Below are 22,521 nucleotides of genomic sequence, written 5' to 3' on the forward strand. Positions count from 1 at the left end.
CCGGGCGCTAGGACCCGCCGGAGCCGAGCTGACCCCGGCCCTGCCCGCCCCTCCCTCCTCCTCCCCGGAACCCCTGGGGCGCGTGCCAGCTGCAGCTGCCGCCTGCGCGCGCGCGTGTGTGCGCGCGCGCGTTCTGACACACATCGGCATACCCAGGGAACGGACTGCCCGCCGCCCGGCTACCCCCGCCTCGCGCTGCTGCTCGCCGGCTTGCGCGCGCGCGCAGGCGCACGCACAGACACACACACACACCACCACCACTCTGGACCAGCTTCGGTTCGCAGGGCTGCTGTTACCGCAGTCGCCTTTAAGCTCCCCCCCACAGCCCCCCCCCGGGTCCTGGTGCTTCCTTCGCTATCCCGAGATTCGCGAGGGGAGACTTCCTTCCTCACCCAGTCTTAATTTTTTTACATCCATTTATTTATTCTGCTGCTGCTGCTGCTGCTCCTTCGAGCGCCTCCTGGTGCTCCCAAGGTAGGCACCCCAGTTATCCCACCTCTGTCTCCTCCTCACGTGTGAGCGGCTTGCCCTGGGGTGTCAGACCCAGGAGGATGGTGTGGCGGGCTCGTCTGCGTGCGGGGGCGTCGAGGGGGACATCTTTGCTTGGCCCCCGTCAGCAGCCTGCTTTTTGCCTTGAAAGAAACACAATTCTGCAACTTTGCACGGCACCTCCGCTGTTATCTTGTTGTGGCTGGGACTGTGTGGCGGTCCTTGTGCCTATAAACCGCCAAGCATGCTCAGCAGTTGGGGGGAAAACCACCCTCCCTTCCAAAACTGAATTTTTGAGGATAGAGCAAACAAAGCAAGGAATAATCAACAAATGGGGGTGTTTTTTATTTTTTAAGGGTGGGGAGGTCTTGGGTTTTGTAATATTACAGTGGGAAGGAGGGAAAGGAAACATTTGATGCATCTGCTCATATGTCACTTTTGATTATGCATTGCATGTAGAGCCCAAGGTGGGGAGGGGGGATGGAGACCTAATAAGTTGCTGGTTGGAGGAAAAGTGCTTCAGGAACCCATGGATTTAAAATAATTCAAGTAGCATTTTTCGTTGGGTTACATTGAAAGCGTAGCTTGGTGGAAAACGACTCACTGAATGATGTTCTTTTTTTTCATCTCTTGCATCACTAGGTTTCGCAAGGAAGCAGCTATGAAGAGGAAACCGATGCTCAACATGATGCAGTTGGTTCTTGTTTTCTTGGGGTGCTTGCCTGCAAGGTGAGAGAAGGTGCTGCCTTTTTTGATCAACACCACCAGAGATTGAATCTTGTTTGCTGGTAGTTAGTTTCTGCAATAGGCTTATATGCATTCTGTATATTCCCTGTTCTTTAAATATTGCGGTGCTCAGAACAAGCAAAGTAAAGGAAGAAGCCTTGAGGTTGGTGAAATGTTCATAATTTATCCTAAACAACTCTTTCCCAAACAGGATCATGCTTACCCCTAAAAGAGGGGGGAAAGTATTTTAATTCTTTCTGCATAATCATGGAACTGTAACTATTTTGTTGTTGTTGTTGTTCGGGGTGAATGACATCTTTGCCTATTCACATTGTGCTGTTCACTTGGAGAATAAGAAATAGGTACTTCTGAACTCCAGAAGCAAGGCAAAACAATGGGATATTTTGCATTTGGGCTTCCGTGTTGGGCTGGGGGAGGGAGTATTTTCGGCCAACATCATAGAACCTTGATACACTTAATCTTTAAACCTCTAGGTGGAGATAGTATACAATTCCAGAATGCTGTAAAATAAAACAATAACCTGATTTATTAATCAACTTTTTAATGTTGTTTGAAGGATTGGGTTTATAAAATGACAACATCATAGAAAGTAACTGAAGATGTATAATTGGATTGTGTTACCTGGTCTCTGTCTTTCTGCATCCAATTAATGGTGATCTGTAACATCATTTCACTGGTAGCCCAGCGGTTTGGGCCCCGTGGATAACATCTTCCAGTATCTTCTTTCACTCAAAATGATCTGAGTCCCAAGACTAAACCATAAAAAAGAAAGCAACTGAATTTTGGGACCAGGTAACTGGCTATATACTGTGGAATGGCCAGAGTTAAATACTGAATACGGAATGTATATTCAGTTTTATCTAACCCTGCAAATACTGCAGTAGTAGTTGAGTCACTGTGGGCCTGGTCTGTTACTCTTACTTAAGTGAGTAACAATGCAATCCTAAAACTGCTTTCCTGAGAATAAGCTCCACTGACTAGATCTGAGTAGGATTCTGCTTAGTATTGCTCTCAGAAAGCAATCCAAAGCAAATCTACTCTGAGGTATGTCAATTTTTTCAGTGGTTCTTACTCAGAGGAAAGTGCTCTTAGGATGGCAGCCTTCCTGTTATCAAGAAGATGAGTTATGTAACTAAATACTATTTCTATTAATACGATTTTTGTGATGAGACTCAAAGTGATTGGATCATCAACATTAGGCTTTGACTATCATTTTGGGCAAATAATATTTTTGGCTTTCTTTAATATTTGTGTAAATATCTTCTGTTGTGTATCATGCAAGTATTGAAAAATACTCTTTGAAACCTGAGTGACAAGTTGCCTGTGAAATTCCCAATAAAATGATTATAGATTGTGGAAGAACTATCTTCAGAACCACAGACTGCAATAATTTACATTTAAATGCGTTGTCCATACCGCTGAGACAGAAGCAACATTTTGGTTTTGTTAATTGCTTGAGGCTTTTTTGCCTACATAAAAACATTATCTTACACAATGATTTGTTTTGGGTTAGTTCAAACTGTGCCCACGTTACAATAATTAATCTCTCAAAAGGACAGCATTAATTGTTCATTCAGAGCGCAGATCAAAAATGTTATAAATATCTGCAGATTGTTTGAGAAAAGCAACATTCAGAGCAATATGCTTTTATTGTAATGTTTGTATAAAAGGTGTTTACTGTCATAACCATCATATGGATTTCTGCACAAAATTTGGTTGCACATGCTAGGTAAGATGAGAAAGGTTTGTGCAGCAGAAGTAATTCCCCAAAGAAATACCTGAAGACCTTGCTTGGATTTCTGTAGCTAGGTGTAATAGCTATTCAGCACCATCTGTAGCTGGACAGCAGCAAGCTGATGCTTTCTGTCAAAAGGGTGGAGGGGTGGAGTATGGTTAAGTTACTTTTTTCCCTCAGACCTCTTCTGAACTAAATTTTAGATGTCTACAGTGTCATTCCCGTCTTAATAAATGTCTACCCCAACCTATCTTGATATCATATTTCTTATTCTGGGAAATGTGTTGAAACAGTTGCTTGCATGACTGTTATCGTTGCAAGATATTTAAGAGAATTGCTAGATATTTAAGTCTGTGAGTTTTTGAACAAATAAAGAGTTAAGAGTGACCATGACACTCTGAAAGTCTACTTCTCGCCTGCCTTGTTTTACCCAGCAGACTGTTTACAGATATGTTGATGGTAACAGTTTTCCTTTGTGGCTTGTAAGCCACAATGTCCATGTAGAAGAAGGTGGCCCAGGATGACAGTGTTGAAAATTTTATTTCCTGATACTCTTCTCCACGCAGAAGTTAATTTCTAAAGCAATGATTACCCATGTTGTATATCATAATAATGATGACCACCAGAATTTGACTGTGCTTTCAGAATTTCAGTATTTTGTACACAGCCTGAAAATCCTCTGCAAATCCCGCTCCTGGTTACCCAGACAAGTGAAATATACTGTATGCCCAAATATCATTGCAATTTTGTCTTATGACAGGGCATATATTTGTCACCAGCTGTGTAAATAGGTAAATTTAATAGCACATCCCATTTATGCAAGGCTATTATCTAAATGGCAGGTCACTGGTTTAGGTGAGTCTGTAATTCATAAAACTAATGGTGGGCAACTTTCCTCTAGCTCGTCTTGTAATTAGCTTATTTGAGCTTTCATACAGAACTCTTGGAAAAATTCAGGTTCTTGCTGGGAGTTATCCTAGAGAGCTTGGATTATTGGCAACCCTGCAGAGGTCCCTGCCAAACCCTTTCTGCTCATCCTCCCTTTCCCAAACAAACATAACCTTGTGAAAAGGAGAGAGACCTAACAGCCAAAAAGATGGCTGGTATCAAAACCTTGGGAACACCTGTTGCTGCTGGGATACTTGAGAATTGTAGTTTCTTGTACCTCCCAATCCAGTTCATTGAACCACTGGAAACTATATGCAGCTTCCATACATCCTTACAGCAATGGATGTGTCTGCTAGTCAGTTCTTCCTGCTATTTATTCCTTCCCCCCATCACAAGGATGTTTCTTTTGGAAAGCAGGGGGAGGGGGACTAACACAGAGTGCAGGCTTGTAATGAGCCCATTCTGAACTGAGTCTGAATTTTGATGAGGCTGTAGGCTCCACTTATGATGGGTTTGGAAGGCAGAGGGAAACCGCCATTATGAACCCTCTCTTTACAAACTTCAGATGCAGCACTGCAAAAACTGAATAAAACTCTGGTTTCCTTCATTTGTTTTCAGTGAGTGAATTGCAGTCTGGGCAAGATGAAGAGAATTTCAGCGGTGCTCCTGCCACCATTCTTTTTCAATTTTTTTTTTTTTAAAGAACTTAAGAATTGACTTGCTATTCTGTCTGCTCTAGTATTTTTTCTCCAGCAGTAGCAATCCACATTATTTCCTTCTGATTGCCATACAGGATCCATGGGTGGAAAGGAAAATAAAAGTGTGCACAGGTGGAACATGGGATCTAAAATAGCTGTTTGCAGAGGCCTTGTTTAGCAACATCTGGTGAGAATCTCTTAGCTAGGCAGGAAGCAGCAGAAATTCAGAGCGGAAAATAAATGGGGAAAAATTAATGCATAAAGGTGAAGTTAAGAGGTAGGTCCCAATCTGAAAAGCTGAACACAGTTTATTCAGTAAAGGTGACATCTTTTGGTAGTGTGTTCATATTGCCATCCAAAGAAGGTCTACTTGGAATCCTACTCACATCTATTCAATGGGGCTCACTCTCAGGAAAGCAGCCTTAGTATCACTCTGTAAATGTTTACAGAATACTCAAGGGTAAGAAATAGTATTAACTGCTTATTAAAAATATACACAACATAGTTTTCTGATTTTTTAAAACTGTTTAGATCAGTATTGGCTGACCCCAGTGAAGATGAAGCGAAAAATATCACCATCTTTACAAGAATTTTAGACAGACTTCTGGATGGTTACGACAATCGTCTGAGACCTGGATTAGGAGGTAATGAATCAAATATAATTGTGTAAAGAAAGAAAACTCCAGAATGTTTGAATCTCAGATAATTACAGATTGATAACTCTGTGGGCCTTTCCTCAACTCAACTCTGTACAGGAATGTTGCTTAAAATTTTGTTCCTAGGTCTAGGAAATGTGATTCCATGATCTCAAATGTTGAAGTATTTTCCTCGTCCTGATAATGTGAACTTAATTTTGTTTTTTTATTCTCATTTTGTTCATAGTCTGCATTATTTTGATTGGTTCATTTGGAATGGGTTCAATGGTACGTGTGAGGCAATCAAAGCTGAGTCATCCTATAAAAATAGTGAGTTCGTGTATTCACTGGAAGTGTCAGCATCGTTTATTTTATAGCTAGCATTTGCAGGGTCAAATATAGCACCACTTCCATGAATTACCTTTTCTGGACCCCAGGACTTGGAGATAAACACACAAAAGCTTCACCCAGGCCTTCCAAGATGGCAATTTTTGCTTGTTTGTTTTTGCTTATGTTAAACTTGCATTATTGCTGATCTATCTCTGGTTTTGCAATAACCTGCCCCATGGAAAATAATGGGCTGAAGTAGCCATGCTGCTAGGTCGGGAAACATAAAAATTATCTTTTTAGCTGCATTTTATGGGGTAGCTGTCCTTCCTGTGGAGACCCGGATTTCCCAGAAACAAAGTAAATACAATTGGAAGCGCACATGTACACATACAGAGGGAGAAACAATATGGCATGGCATTATGGCTGGAAGTTTCCACTGTGGTTTTGCTGTTGTATTAAGGACTATATGACTATGTAAGGACTTTGTTAAGTGCTTCAGCAAAGAAGTGGTCAGCTGCTAAAAAGTTTAAAACATTAAATGATATAACTAAGAAAAAAATCGCAAAGTGTTTTGACATCACTGGCAACCAGTCCTCACAGTCTTCGTCTAGTGGGTGCCCGTGACTCTCATGCTGTCACGTTCCACGAGGTGCTCCCTAGTGTAATAACTCAGTAAGTCAGGAGACGTGGGAGAAGCCACAGTGTTGTAGTGTTAGCCAAGTTCGGGGTGAATGGGAGAAGAATTCCTTTAAAAAAAATTTTTTTTTTACAAGAACAGAATATAGCATTTGAGCCTCTGGAAAATGTCCGACCATCTGGGGAGGGACCTTGGCTCAGTGACAGAGCATCCGCTTTGCATGCAGAAGGTTGTAAATTCAATCTCTGGCATTTACAGTAAGAATCAGGCTATAAGTGATGCGAAAGAGCTCAGCCTGAGACCCTGGTCAGCCTCTGCCAATATTGTCTGAACAGACAGTATTGATGGTGATAGACCAATGGTTTGCATCTTCATGTGTTCATGTGAGAAGAAAAAGAAGAGTTGGGTTTTATACCTTGCTTTTTCTCTACTTTTAGGGAGTCTCAAAGCAGTTGACAATCACATCCCCTTCCCCTCCCCACAACAGATGCCTTGTGAGATAGGTGGGGCTGAGACAGTTCTGAGAGAACTGTGACTGGCCCAAGGTCACCCAGCCGGCTTCATGTGGAAGAGAGGGGAAACAAACCTGGTTCACCAGATTAGAGTCTGCTGCTCCTGTGGAGGAGGGGGGAATCAATCAAACCCGGTTCTCCATATAAATAACAACTATACAATTATCTTTGGTGGGGGGAGGAGAATGATGGTACAGAAAGTACTTGTTTATATCTGGCACGCTCCTAAACTTCTTAATTTATGCCAGAAATAGACAAAATATTAATCTTCTTTGCTAAAAGTCTTCACTGTATCCCAAAATACTTCTGAAATGTGAAGGTAAGGGATAGTGAAAGCTTGTCTGCTCATGTGTAACTGCTGGCGTAGGAGGACAGTATGGACCCTTGAAAAAACACCAGATGTGGGGGCAATTCCATGACTAGGAAAAAGAAAAAGAATGGGATAGAGACTTGTGGAGCCCAGATTGCCATCTCTTCCTGTGGAGGCCTTACAGGCATTCACTTCTTACCAGCTTTCTCTACTGTTTCTACATGTTGGGGGAGGGGCTGTGGCTCAGTGGTAGAGCATCTGCTTGGCATGCAGAAGGTCCCAGGTTCAATCCCCAGCATCTCCAGTCAGGAACTAGGCAAGTAGATGATGTGAAAGACCCCTGCCTGAGACCCTGGAGAGCCGTTGCCTGTCTGAGTATACAATACTGACTTTGATGGACCAAGGGTCTGATTCAGTATAAGGCAGCTTCATGTGTGTATTTCCAAGCAATTCAAACAAACAAACAAAAAACCACTGTGTGTCTTTGTTACATGTTCATGATAGGAGTTTGGCATTTGGTTTGTTTCAAGTTTCCGGAGCCATGTTTGCTGGAGGTTGGGTTTCTTGGTTTGAGCAATTAGCACTGCAAATTCATTGCACATGAACATGTGAAGAGAGAGTTCCTTTGTAAACTGCTTAATATGCTATTTAGACTTTCACCGATTTGTTGATGATTTTAAGAAACAAATTTTCATCAAGTCTCCTTTCTTCACTGCAAAAAATATGGAGAACAATAGAAAATGTCACTTATGGTCAACACCCCACAACTCCAAGGGGCATTTTCTGTTTTACAGAGAAGCAGGATGGTCTTCCACTTCTCTTTTTTTGCCTGCTTGCCAGAAATGTATGACCTTGTCTGTAAGATTGGCTTATGGTTACTGATGTTTTGGCCCAACAGATTTTTAAAAGACTGTTTAATTTCTCATTGTTTGGAATTATATATATTGTTTAACATATTTTGGGGGGCAATGTAAAATTAATATAGTAGGAGAGCTTGAGATACCATTTAGTATACCCAGTGCATGGAATCGTCTAATGCAGAATGTGGGGGATGAAAATGTTCCATGCGTATACCCAAATAATGATTCATAACACGTAACGGTCTTTAGGAATGCTGCATTAGGGGAAGAGCTTTTCCCTTCAAATTATATTTTTGACTTCTTGGTTTTTACTTATGCATAGCTTAATAAAAAAAAAAAACCTCTCTTTTAACATGACATTGAATTGCATAGTATAAATGTCTGTAGTTCCTATATGGTTGGCTCCAGAGAGTGGCCAGGCCTGGCATTTTCAAAGGCTCCACTGCCCAACACTGCTGAGGTTCTGCTTTTCTTAGGGAAGATTATTAGAACACTAGATACAGTATAGGAGAATTTTGGGTTTATTCATCTGCCTCTTTCAGATCAAGGGATTCTCTGAGGGTGCCTTGCCCAAGATCCTCCAAAATCCAGCTGAATTTTTAGCAGATGAATGATATATATCTTTATGGATATATGTACTGATGAATATTATGAGTAATGCTTCTAAGTAATGCATTTAGGGATACTGTATAAATGTATATTCTAGCACATGGCTTGTAGGAGGGGCTGTGGCTCAGTGGTAGAGCCTCTGCTTTGCATGCAGAAAATCCCAGGTTCAATCCCTAGCATCTCCAGTTAAAGGACTAGGCAAGTAGGTGATGTGAAAGAACCTCTGCCTGAGACCCTGGAGAGCCACTGCTGGTCTGAGTAGACAATACTGACTTTGATGGACCAAGGGTGTGATTCAATATAAGGCAGCTTCATGTGTTCATGTGTAGAGAACAAAGTTGATTTAGGGCAACCTTGAATTCTAATTCCTTCATTGCACACAACATTCCAGGCAGCTCAGTACTTTTTCATCTTCATATCCCTAGTTTTCAGAGAACCCTTGAGTTCCTTAGAAGCTTATCAGGAGCATCTAAGAAAAGCTGTAATGGTGTACAAGCTTCCTTGAAAGACAACATCCTCCAATACTGATACTGCCAGAAGGGTAGCATTGGCCTATTTGGGTGTGTTATGGGATGTATCTCAGTTCTCAAGAAGCAGCAGTTAGGCAACAAGGTATTTGGCCAGCGCTCCCACTGAGCAGAATGTGAGTATGCTCCTGACCCCCACAATCCTAATCCTCTGTGATATTCAAGGTCGATGTGCATATGTTCCTTAACGAGCAAAGTGAATTGGAAACTATTCCCTCAAAACTGAAAGTTAGGAAATTATGCATATTTTAACAGCACAAGCAGCTGCAAAGCAGAATAGGACAATTGTTGCCTCTAAAATTAGGGGGGTGCATCAATATGGATTTTGGGTTCCTTTAATTTTTGTACATGTCTGGGAAGATTATTCTGCTCCTACCTATCTTCTTTGGCAAATTCCCCATTTTCATTTGTTTTTTTTAAATAGTTTTTAATGCATTTTGTTTACATTATTCACCATTTATGTCATTTTGGATTATATCCCATTTTGTGCCATTAATATGCAAGTGATGCCTCCCCAAAAAGGCCATAAGTTTCAACAGTAATATTTGTATCAAATTCTGTGAATATTATAGGTGGTTGTCCTGAGGATGGAGAAGCCAGAAAGAAAACTTGGACATCTTAATCAGTCTGTGTGAACAGACTGCTGGGCTTGATGGACTTTGGTCTGATCCAGCATGGCCTTTCTTATGTTCTTTATCAAGGTTGTTACAAAATTTTGTAACATTCGTATTTAAAAACAAAGCAAAATCCCTCTTGTACAATTATCAATCAACACAAATTAAGTTGGCATGAGGGGCTGTAGGCTCTCATTGCAGGATGAGATCATGTAAGGAGGCTGTTGAGTAATCCTCCTCCTTTCCCCTTTCCCCATGCAAAGGCTTCGTGATGTTCTTGAAACAGAAGGCAGTACTAGGAAGCAACAAGGCTCGTTTTCCTTATGATGCATTCCTTTTCCTCGAACCTCACAAACAGAGAAGATGATATGAACAAAACAGGAGATTAACAGACAGTACAATAATTTCATCTCTGGTTTAGTAGGCAGTTTGAACCTTTTAAAAGATATAGATAACTGTTCCATTAATACCTTTTATATGTTTTTTTTTAAAAGCAGTCTCTCTGTGATATTTAGCAGTGAATAGAGCTTACCACCTTTCTTCTGCAGGTGTCTTTCTCTTGTCTGCTGTTCTGTTTTGTTGCTTATACAGCTGCATTTCTGCACAGAACCAAACCACACTGGAAGAAATGCTAGTTCATCCAATAAAAGACGTTAGGCTTTGGAAGTTTAAATTAACAGTGAATTTACATAAATTTACAGGTAGAGAGAGGTAATTGAAGGCTTTGTGTTGTGAAGAAGGACCAAATCATTACCCTAGAGAAATACTGCTTTACTGTAGGGAGGCAGTCCAGTTCCTTACCGGTGTTCCAGGATTCCCAGATAATCTCATTTAATACAGGAATAGAAATGTGATGTGATGCAACACCACACAGAGACAGACTCCAGTCGACAAAGGGTAAACTGCTCTTAGCGTAAACCCCTGCTGCTGCATCTGCTGCAAGAAGCTGGTGAGGGGTGGGGGCAGCTGAGTTGGATGTAGAATAACTTTACAGTTCTGAGCCAGGACTCTTGTCACACAGATGAGTAAGTGGGAATTGGACAGAAAAGAGGAATCAGAGGATGTGGGTGATCATGGAGTGTTGGGGCTACATACATACAGGGGTGCCTTTGGGGCCATGTGGCAGTTGTTTCCTCTTTTTTAAAATTTCATTAAAAAAATTCATTTTTTGTATTCCCTTATATAAAAAATAAAAATTATATTTAAAACATTTCATTTACTGCGCTTATAATCTGCCTTTCTTACCGAGATTAAAAGTGCATTACAAAATTAGAAAAACAATGGAATAAAGAAAACCATTTAAGATATGTCATTAACAATGCGGCAGCAACAGGGTTATAAAAATTAGAAAACAACATAATGTATTCAGCAAAGAGTGCTGTAAAACTGCACTCTATACAGGATATGAAATGCCCCGCTGTCCAATTCCGTTTACTATAACCCTCTTGTTTTTCTTGAAACTGTGTGAATGTTTTTCAGGCGCACCTTTGTTTCTGGCCATGTTGCTTTTTTCTGTTGAGTGAATATGAACCAGGAATATATGCCAAAGGCAAAAACCCTTTGTTTTTAAAAACGTTGGTGATTTGTCTGTGTTGATGAAAAAGTTGAAGTTGTTTTGAACTACCCAACAGTAATCAATATAAAAGTTCTTTAAAATACTTTTAAAATTTGCAGATATGTTGTCGCTGAGAGCTTTGCCTTGCTGTTCCCTTGAAGTCTGAAATGTTCTAGTTGTGCACTGGTGTTTCACCAAATGCTGGATGAAGTGTAACACGCTTAAAAAAAGAACCACAAAGCTCACTGGGCGATCTTGGCCAGACACTTCCTCTAGCCTCTATCATACAGCCAGGATATACTGTGAGGATGTATTTATTTATTTACGTCATTTTTACCCCACTTTTCTTCCAGTGGGGATGCAAAATGGCTTACATCATTCAGCTCTCGTCAATTTTATCCTCACAACAACCCTGTGAGGTAGGTTAGGCCAAGAGTGCATGACAAGCCCAAGGGCACCCAGCAATCTTTCATCCCAGGGTTGGGATTCAAACCAGATCCTAGTCCGACACTCTATACACTGTGCTCAGTTTCTTTCAGGACAGGGAGTGTAATAAACTGCCAGAAAATAAAATAAGATCACTGGTTAGAATGAAATAACAGAAGGAATCTCTTATAATGTGAAGGTCCGGAGGTTTGTTCAACCTGCCTCAGATTAATAGAACATGGACTTGTTTTAGAGAAAAATGCTAGATGTTTGGTGGCCCATCGTTTGGAAGACCAGTTAATCTGCCTCCCTTGATAAGGGAAAACATTTACAACTAAGCTCATAAAGAAGCAAACCCATTTGGTTTCCTGCCAAAAGCAAGTCCCCCTTCAGATCTCAGTCCTGGCTCCAAAGTCAGCTCATAGTTATTCCTATGACTTCTCCAATTTGCTGGGTTATTACCGTATATACCCATGTATAAGCCGACCCGCGTATAAGCCGAGGTGCCTAATTTCTCCCCAAAAATGGGAAAAAATTAGGCACCCGAGTATAAGCCGAGGGTCGGCTTATAACCCCTCCCCCCCCGCAGGCTTACCTGACAGGGCTCTCCAGCGGCGAGGGTCCGGCGGCGGCGCGGCCCGGGGGGGGCCTGGGCAGCCTTCCTGCGGCTGCAGGAGGCTGCCCCAGGCCGCTCCCGGCGGGAGGAAGCAGCGGCGAGGCCCAGGGGGACCTGGAGCAGCCTTCCTGCGGCTGCAGGAGGCTGCCCAAGGCCCCTCCCGCCCGGGAAAAATGGCAGCGGGGGCGGGGGGGCCTTGGGCAGCCATCCTGCGGCTGCAGGAGGCTTCCCATGGCCCCTCCTGCCCGGGAAAAATGGCGGCGGGGGCCGGGGGGGCCGGGGCAGCCTTCCTGCGGCTGCAGGAGGCTGCCCCAGGCCGCTCCCGGCGGCAGGAAGCGGCACGGGCCCGGCGGCGGCGGCGACGGCGGTAAGTTTCCCCCCTCCCTCCTCCCTACCTCCCCCCGTATTGACCCGCGTATAAGCCGAGGCCGGCTTTTTCAGCCCATTTTTGGGGCTGAAAAACTCGGCTTATATGCGAGTATATACGGTAGATGATTTTTTTGGTAATGGGCCATTCCTTGCACTTCCCGAGAAATAAGCTATTATAATATTTCATTCTAACCAGATTAAAGAATAAAATCACTTATTCTGTACCAACACATAAAATAAATTCATTCTGCATACAGGTGATTTCTATCCCAGTAACATTTAACACTCATTTGGAATTGTCCGCAAAGTTTGTTAGTGCATATGAACTTTAATCTATTTTGAAATATTGTAGGGGGGAAAGCCTTGCTGTAAATCCTCAACAGAAAAAGGTGGTCTTTTTTAACCCTTAATGAAATAAGCAGCTGTAGAACAATTCACCTACATTCATTCTCTGATGCAGTTGTGGAGAACCTTTGAAACCAACAAGTGGTTGACTTATGCTGAGGAGGGAAGCCTGTTAACCGATATTAGAAATACATTGTGCTTCTAGCCCAGAAGGGAAATAAAGTAGACATGTAGGTGTACATTGTAAAAATGGTTGATTGTTTTATTGTTAGATGGTGTAACAAAATTGGAGTCCACTGGCATCTTAGAGGCTAACCTTAGACTAACCGTCGAATGAGAGAGCGAGCGAGAGAAAGAGAGAAAGAGAGGAAAATGTATACATTGGGGTTTAAAAACTCCTGCAAATGATAAACGGCATGCCTGATGCTTTAAGCAATGAATTCCCTCAGTGGCTGTTGCTAGGCAACCACAGATACCAAGCTTGGTTCTGGCAGTAAAAGGCAGGAAGAGGGGGCCCTTTAAGGCCTATTTTCCAGGCCTTTGAGGGAGGACTCATTGGGGCCATGCCTGGCTAGGGTTGCCAGCTCCAAGTTGGGAAATTCCTGTAGATTTTGTGGTGGAGTCTGAGGAGGGCAGTGGCCTCAGCTGGATATAATGCCATAGAGTCCTCCAGAGAAGCTGTTTTCTCCAGGGGGACTGATCTCTGTGTCTGGAGTTCAGTTGTAATTCTGGCAAACCTAGGCCTGGCAGCAACCTCTGGGTGGCTCAATAGCACCCAATTTGCATGATGCAACTAGGCTTGGCTGCTTGCTACTGTTCAACAGCAGCCATCTTATGAAAGCCATTGTGGTATAGCGAATAGAGCTTCTGAGTAGGGTCTGGGAGATCCAAGTTCAAATCAGCATCTTGCTGTGGAAGCTCACTGGGTGATTTTGGACCAATCACATATTTTCAGGCTAACCTATCTCACAGGGTTGTTATGAAGAGAAAAAGGAGAGGAGAATAATGTAAGCTGCTGTGGAGGGGTGTGTGTGTGTGTGTGTAAAGTACTGTCAAGTCGCAGCCGACTTATGGCGACCCCTTTTTGGGGTTTTCATGGCAAGAGACTAACAGAGGTGGTTTGATAGTGCCTTCCTCTGCACAGCAACCCTGGTACTCCTTGGTGTTCTCCCATCCAAATACCAGGGCTGACCCTGCTTAGCTTCGGAGATCTGACGAGATCAGGCTAGCCTGGGCCATCCAGGTCAGGGCCACTATGGAGATAGGTGGGGTATAAATGGAGTAAATAATAAATATAGCTGAAGATGGAAGGCAGATAAAAGGTAGGTTGATGACTGGCTGAGAAGAAGAGAAGGAGGCAGAGGAAGGGGGAGGATATGGGGTTTGCCAGAGAGAGGGAAAGGTGAAATAGTGTGGGGAGGGGGATAGAGGGGAAAGTGTGGTGCCTTCCCACAAGTTCTTGAGGATTCTCTACCATGCAAGTGGGCCTGGCTAGGTGGCCAGCACCTCAAAACTGGGCCACAATTTTCCTATGTAGTGGCTTCCGGGTAGGGGTGGGATGGAAAGCTTAAGATAGAGGGGCAGATAAAGGTGTGTTGGATGGGAAGGAGATAGGGTGGCCAACTCCAGGTTAGGAAATGCCTGGAGATTTGGGGGTGGAGCCTAGAGAAGGTGGGGTTTGAGGAGGGGAGGAACTTCAGAAGGGTTTTACACCAAAGACGCCACCCTCCAAAGCAGCCATTTCCTCCATGGGTAATAGGGTAGCCAACCTCCAGGTGGGGGCTGGAGATTACCTGGAATTACAGATGACAGAGATCAGTTCCCCAGGAGAAAATGGCTGGTTTGGAGGGTGGACTCTGTGGCATTATACCCTGCTGAAGTCCCTTGTGGGTCCTTGAGCAAGACACTGTCATCAGTGCCCCCCTTTAGGTTGATGTTGCCCCTTATTCTTTTTACACCACAGACAGTGCAGTCCTATGCAAAGTTACTCTATTCTAAGATCACTGATTCCAGTGGATTTAGATTAATGAATAGGACTGCACAGTGACTTGCATTATCTCAGTAAGCAGTGTAGAAAAGCATTTAAAGGTAGTTAATATTTTCATATTGCGAGTAAGAAATTGAGACAAAGAGTAATTGACCTGAGGCTGTTCAGTAAATTCATAGCCAAGATACTCTGTGAACCAATAACTTTACAGATCACGTTCTTAGGCTGTAATCCTATGCACACTTACTGCTCGGTGCAAACTGAGGGGCATTTAAATCCATTCCCTTTGGTGGATTTAAGCATGCCCATCTTTGAATAAGATCAGGCTGCTCCTTGGGACAAAGCCCCATTGAACTGGAAGGGGCTTCTGAGTATATATAGAATTGAGCTGTTAGGCAGCTACTACATGACACCAGCTCCGCATAATCTTCCAAATGGCACAGCGAGGGAAAAATATAAAACCACAACACTATTCTCTACCACCACCATCGCCAGCACCATGTCAGTTTGTTCTGAGGCTAGAAAGGAAGGGTTTTGTAGATGAAGCCCCTGCAAAGGCACCAGATTTGAGTAGCAGCAGTTACTGCTTCACGCAGACCTTAGGGGATGAAAGGGAGTGAAATGAGAACAGTGCTTTGCATGGATAGTATTGTAGATTTTCGAAAAGATAGCTGATATGTCATCAGATAAACAATTCATATGATATTGACCAAGTCTGTGATATGCCAGACCTCATACCAGTGGAATAACTTATGTGTTGCGATACTTGCATTTTTCTTCCCTTGGGTTGTCACTATGGGCATTTAAAGCAGAGAGGCAGGTTTGATGTTGTCTGATTAGCTCCTAGCCAGTATATGGGAAATAAATGCTGGCTTCAAAAAAACAGTGATATAGAAAATACATGAAAATTGGTTTCATAAGAAGTATGTGTGGAGAGTTACTGAAAATGGGAAGGTATCGTGGTGGGGAGAAGAAATGAGTGGCTGATATGAAGCTTTACGAGGCCACATTTTCAGAATTACAAACAACCTAATAGGGCTTGATAATAGTAGCATTTGCCCAGGTACTACTAAAAATGTATCACTAATATTTTCAGTAGCTTTGATATTTTCCAAATAATAAAAAATATGGTCCTATTAAAGGGCTGATGAGTTTTAATATCAGTGTATCTAGAAATGCACACATTGGATCTTCATGTGGGAGGTAAATATTTTTAACTTTTCCACTGAGGAACATGTTCCGAGAACAGAAATGCACACTTCTTAGCACAAATGATTAATTCCTGCTCGTTTAGAGGTTGAACATTTTAACAGATTTGAGCTCTTCCTACCTTTTCGGGATATATAAAGATACTTGCTTATTTATGTATAGCTATTACACGATCACTGTTATTTTATACAGTTATAGATATTTACGGATTGCAATCAACATACATGGTGTGTTACAAAGTAACACAAATAAAAAGGCTGTCTTGAGCCATTTAAAATTCAATAGTAGAGAAGATGGAAAAGAAAAGAGAGGAACAGGGGAGGCAAGACACAAATGGATTAATATGGGCAAATGCAGTTTAATTAATGTATTTAGACTTTTGTTTTGGTAGGGAATGAAGACTAAAGGGTTGGACTGGGTGGGACCATGGCTCAGTGGTAGAGCATCTGCTTTGCGTGCAGAAGGTCACAGGTTCAATCCCTATCATTTCCAGATAAAAATCATAAGGTGATGTGAGAGATCCTGGAGAGCCACTGCCAGTCAGAGTAGACAATACTGACCTTGATAGTCCAATGGTCTAACTTAGTATAAGGCTTGTGTTCATGTGGCCACAGTCTTCATGGAAAAGGTAGGCTTTGAGGACAGACTGGAACAGAAGAGAAAAAGAGATGGCACTTGTGAAATTGCCTTATGGGGAGTTAAACCATTGGTCTATCAAGATCAGAATTGTCTGACTGGCAATGGCTTTCCAGGTTCTATCTCAGGGTCTTTCACATTATCTTCTACCTGACCCTTTTATTTAGAGATGCTAGGGATTGCACTTGGGATGTTCTACATACAAAGCAGATCATGAACACATGAAGATGCCTTTACTGAATCAGACCCTTGGTCCATCGAAGTCAGTATTGTCTACTCAGACTGGCAGCGGCTCTCCAGGGTCTCAGGCAGAGGACTTTCACCTCACCTACTTGCCTAGTCCCCTTAACTGGAGATGCTGGGTATTCAACCTGGGACCTTCTGCATGCGAAGCAGATGCTCTACCACTGAGCCCCAGCCCCTCCTACCAATGAGTCATGACACAACACAGGTAACCTAGGCAGCAGATGGAAATATGTGTTAGCATGTGCTTTACATTAATCTAGCTTGTCTTAAATAAAAGCAGCATATTAATCTGCTTTGATAGTTAATTATCTTGCCCTGAGACCTTTGACGTCAGTGAGAGCCCTTCAGATAGCTATTATTGTATTTGTGTATCACCCTAATGTATAATTTAGCAAGCACATAGACAGGCTCTACTTCTTTTAGTACTGAATAACAGTTTTAGTACCCAGTTCACCCCATTTCAGCACAGTTTGTGTGATTCAGGGATTGGCAAAAATAAGGGAAGCGTCTGGCTGGGTTTTTTAAAATGTAAATTGTAACTTGTGACAAACATAAGCATAAGGAACTTGACAGCATCAAGCCTTTGGCAGTAACCACTAATGAAGTCTGTGGCTTCAATCCCCCCAAATCTGTTTCCACGGAAATCAACTGAACTAGAACAAACACTTCAAGATCAGTCAATTTACATTAAAATGCAACTACATAATGGAGAACAAATCAGGGAAGTGGTGGTGAGATAAGATGACATTTTGTGGGTGAGTGAGGTTATTTAACTATTATTATTTTAAGTAATTATATCCCACATTCCTCAGTCAGACTCAAGGTTGTCGAGGTGGCTTAGCTGGAGCAAATTAATGCCCCCTCCTATTTTTAATTAATGTTACATAGGTACCTGTATTGTTATTTTATGCTGGCCAATGGCTGTAACAATAAATTACAAATTACAATGCTAAGTAATTTTTACACTGGTAGACTTGCAGTGCAATCCTGTGCAGAGTTACTCCCATCTAAGCCCATTGAAATGAATGGTCTTAGACTGGAGTAGCTCTCCTTAGGATTGCACTGTTATTCACACATTGCTTTTTGCGTGTCTGTTCTTCCAAACTCTATACTCGGTATTGCGTGAACCATGTTGATTCATTATCACAAAGTAACAGAAATTTTTTGAAGGAAGATGAATGCTATCACATGAACACATGAAGCTGCCTTTTACTGAATCAGACCCTTGGTCCATCAAAGTCAGTATTGTCTACTCAGACCGGCAGCAGCTCTCCAGGGTTTCAGGCAGGGGTCTTTCACATCATCTACTTGCCTGGTCCCTTTAACTGGAGATGCCAGGGATTGAACCTGGGACCTTCTGCACGGCCAAGCAGATACTTTACCATTGAGCCACTGCCCCTCCCGAAGACAAGTTACACACCCATTGTATACTTAATAGCAACAACAAAAAGGAGCCTTACGGACCTTTAAAGACTAGCTGCAGCCATGTTCTGTGGACTAGGGGGCACTCCATCAGATGTGTGAAACTTACCCTTTATTAGCAGACATATTAGAGACACACAGCAACAGAATAAAGCATACAGGCATGCATCTGCATGCTTGTACGTGTAACTTATTCAGTATTTATACTTTATATTACACTGCTATTTTGTGCAGTCTATATTCTTCCAAAGTAGTGCTCTAAGCATGAAAAGTGGCTAGTGAAATTTTGTCAAGAGAAATACTTTTGCTGAAACTATGGCATTTGAGTATAGAGAACATTTAAGGGAGTCCCCCCCCCATTTAAACTGGGTTGTCCTAAAACTAAGACACTTCCCATAGATATCGTACAGTCAGCTGTCTTTCTGATGGGACTTCAGGAAAAATATGTATGCAATCTGCCTATTGAATAGAAATAATTTAAATTTCTTTTGATCAGACCCCTGACTAGTCATCTGATTCTACTGACTCTTACTTTAGGCTGACAGCTTAATTTCACATTGAGTATAGAAAACATTCTGACTTCTGTGGGCTGGATCTACTAACATGGGAGTGGAAAAGAAAATATACTTGGTGCTGTTGCACTAAGGCAAGCATAATGAGTGCCTAATATAGTTCAGGGATTCCCAGCTTTGTTGAGCCTGTGGGCACTTTTGTGGTTTGAAAGCAAGCAGAGGGTACCACCACTGCCGTGGGGCCAATCACAGAGTGTTCTGAGGTTCCAAGCCAAATGTTCTCTCATAATGGAGTAACTGTTTCTGAATGGGTGCTCCCTGCTGACATAACTGATTCCTTCTGGAGTCTTCTGAAGCCCATCCTGTTCCAATGAGATGGAAGAAAGTCAGGATTAGCTGTTTGGTTGGGAAAACAGATGCTTTGGGGAAGAAGGAAGATGGCACCAGGAAATACACTTGTGGGTGCAGTGGTGCCTGTAGTTCCCACATTGGCACTCACTGATCTACTGCAATCCATAGTGCTTTGTTGTTACATTGATTCGATCAAAAAATGCCTTGTGCTACATCTTGCATTTATGGAAATCAGAGTTTGGAACCAGTCATTTTAACTTAGCATGAGCAGCCTGCAAGGTTTATTTTTAGTGCTTCCACTTGCAACAAGGCTGTTGAACATGTACAAATGCTCTATGGGATCTAACCCTATTCCAGTAATGTAGAAGTACTCTGTCTGTTGTACTAAATGTATACTTGAGATGGCACGATGAGGAAGGGTTTTGTTGGCTTTTTAAAGTTCTTCCTATGTTCCTGTGATTTTGGAAGAATTGTGCTTTTTGTGTTGTGGTATATACAACTGACTTTGCCCGTAGTCACTAGAAGGTGGAAGTTGGTGTGTGAGATGGCTCCTAATTGTAATGCTTCTTGTTAACTTAATGCTTATGGCCTATATTTAAATAATTGTGCCAAGGAAAAATCACTTCTTTTTATGGTACTTTCGTGAGTAGATATTGAAGGGGCACTTCTTAAAGGAGGCAATCACCATCTTGAATTTGTTTTTTATCCAGTCTTAATGCTTCAGAAGAAAAGCTCAATGTCTTCTCTTCTGTAGATGGCTAATAATTATCAGTCGCTCTTTATATCTGTACATTGCTCCTGTTCTTTGCCTGTAGTTGGCTACATAAATAATTTTGTCTTCAGCAGATGGCACATGATCACGCTTCAAAGTGAGCAGCTGAAAATGTCAAATTGGAGCAGTTTAAAGAATCTGTATCATAATTACTGAATATAAATTTATTTAGATGTTTTTACTATTAACTATTTTTGCTGAAGACTCATAAGTCCCTAAGCAGTTGGGTAAAATACATATTGACCTATCCTCTGGTTTGTTCAACAACTCATTGACTTGGCATTTTGGAATAAAACTACTAAATATATTATTTGTGATGATAGGAATTCTTTATAATGCTGGACTCTTGGTGTGGTCCAGGGTGGTTATTTGTTATATGTTCCCCAAACCCTGGCAAGCAGTAGCCAGTTGTGCACATGGCACTGTGCATGAGGATTTACTTGTTCAACATGTAGTTGGTGTTTCCAGTTCCAACAGGGATAGTTGCTTGCAAGAGGAATTGGATGTCTAAATTCAGAACTTGTAATTCCCAAACAATTTACCAAGTCTTGATCCAGGATCAGGCAGTTCATATACGGTAGCAGGTGTTGGAGGTAATAAAACAAAAAACCAACCCTGCAGCTTGGATCCACCAGAGAATCTTCTTGTGTAAGGGGGGACTGTTTCTGCCCCCCCCCCATGGCAGATCTCTCCCTCCCCCCATCATGTTCCTGGGAGTCCCTGTCCAGCAGCAGCATGGAGGAGGGGGAACATTTTGGGTTGCAGCAGCAGGAGGAGATGGGGAAGTTGCACTCAGTGGGTAGAAATCTCTTCCATATGTGGAAATCTTATGATGGATCCAAGCCTGGATCTAGCAACCTTTTCATACATATGAATCACACCTCAGCATTCCATCAGCACTAAACACAGTACTGGTGGGTTTTTTGTTTTTGTTTTTTGGCGTTGACACAAAAGCCCTCACTTTCTTTTATTGGTTTCTGCAGAGAGAGGGGTGTAGTGTTCTTAATAAAGCATACCATAAAAGACGGTCTCCCCCTTCTAACTGGTGAGATTTACGAAGGTTCTTTGCCAATATTCCCAGCTGCCTTTGGGCTGTTAAATGCATTCTACCTTGAACTTGCATAATGCAGTTCGGGGACCGTTATTATTTAGAGAAAGACTATAATGGCCAGATCATTACAATGGATGAGCTGTGTGTTAGTACTTATTACAGCTGGTTGCTCCTACAGTTTTCTCAGTACATGCCTCACTTCTAGCAAGCCAGTTGTCTCTCATATCTATTCCTGTGTTCTAGCATACCTGTTTTCTCTGAGATGGTAGGTTCTTCAGACTACTGGTGCATTTGACTGAGAGCGTGGATGAAGAAATCCAGCCATTTCCATCACCTCTAACATGTAAGCAATGAGAAATAAAGTGGAATTAAAAATAAAATAAAAACAAGCATACATTTATCTTTCAGACAGCAGGAAGCATTCCAAGGGAAACTCTTCTGTGACCACCTAGTGTTCTTGGCAGCCTGTGTAGGTAACCTTTCAGTGTTCCAGAGAAGGATAGAATGTGGAACAAAATAATATAACCACATTTTTTAAAAGAAAAAAAATCCTGAGATGACTGGTATTGTTGCAGGGGGTGGGTGTAGCATGGTGGAGCCAATCGCTTTTAAATTTTACTTTGAAAAACTAGATGGATTATCACATTGCCATTCCAAAGAGATGCAGTTGTTTGAAGTAAGAGCTCTCTATAACAAGGCTCAGTTATCGGGACCATTTCTACTTAAACCTCAAATGCAAAAAGTGTAGCTTTTCCCAACTGAATGTTTGTTTTGCCATTAAGAAGAAGAGTTGGTTTTTACATGGTGACTTTCTCTGCCACTTAAGGAAGAATCAAACTGGCTTATGATCGCCTTCCCTTCCCCTCTTCACAATAGACACCCTGTAAAGTAAATGGGGCTGAGAGAGTGTGACTAGCCCAAGGTCACCCAGCTGGCTTCATGTGTAGGAGTGGGGAAATAAATCCAGTTCTCAAGATCAGAGTCCACCGTTCCAAACCACTGCTCTTAACCACTACACCATGCTGGGTTTGAAAAAATCAAGTTTTGGAATATTTATTTATAAAATATATATGTATTCAACCTTTTCCTTTCTCTCCTTAGCCATTATTCTTTTAAATAGTCCAGGGTTTTTCTGCCTTCACTCTTCAGATGCCACTTCGTAAATGGTCTTTACTTACCTCAGTTGTTTTCCCCCCAGTGGCATGACATAACAATCATACGCTTCTAGCCTGGGCTCTCCGCAGAAAATCCGTAGTCCAAATAAAAGGCTTGGTGCCATACAGCGATGAAAATAAAACCCCAGAAGTTGCTGAGTTGGATCCAGCCAGCTTTTCTACTGGTGAAATATATAAATGAAAAGTGCTAATAATAATAGATGCCAAAAATAAGAGGTTGGCTCTTCTTTTACATTGTTTTGTCCTTACATTTAAAAT

At 42.1% G+C, this 22,521-nt stretch overlaps 1 protein-coding gene across 1 annotated transcript in view; it reads left to right on the forward strand.

Annotated features, from left to right (window-relative positions):
* The first annotated feature begins 442 nt into the window (after window positions 1–442).
* Window positions 443–22,521, forward strand: part of GABRA2 (gamma-aminobutyric acid type A receptor subunit alpha2) — a 106,497-nt gene continuing 84,418 nt past the window's right edge. Inside the window, exons 1-3 of the mRNA XM_056855156.1 lie at window positions 443–474; window positions 1,132–1,218; window positions 5,089–5,201. Coding sequence (XP_056711134.1) covers window positions 1,151–1,218; window positions 5,089–5,201 — 181 coding nt within the window. The 5' untranslated portion in view covers window positions 443–474; window positions 1,132–1,150. The remainder of the gene's footprint in view (window positions 475–1,131; window positions 1,219–5,088; window positions 5,202–22,521) is intronic.

This window comes from Euleptes europaea, chromosome 9 (genome assembly GCF_029931775.1).
Source record: "Euleptes europaea isolate rEulEur1 chromosome 9, rEulEur1.hap1, whole genome shotgun sequence".
Classification (NCBI taxonomy): domain Eukaryota; kingdom Metazoa; phylum Chordata; class Lepidosauria; order Squamata; family Sphaerodactylidae; genus Euleptes; species Euleptes europaea.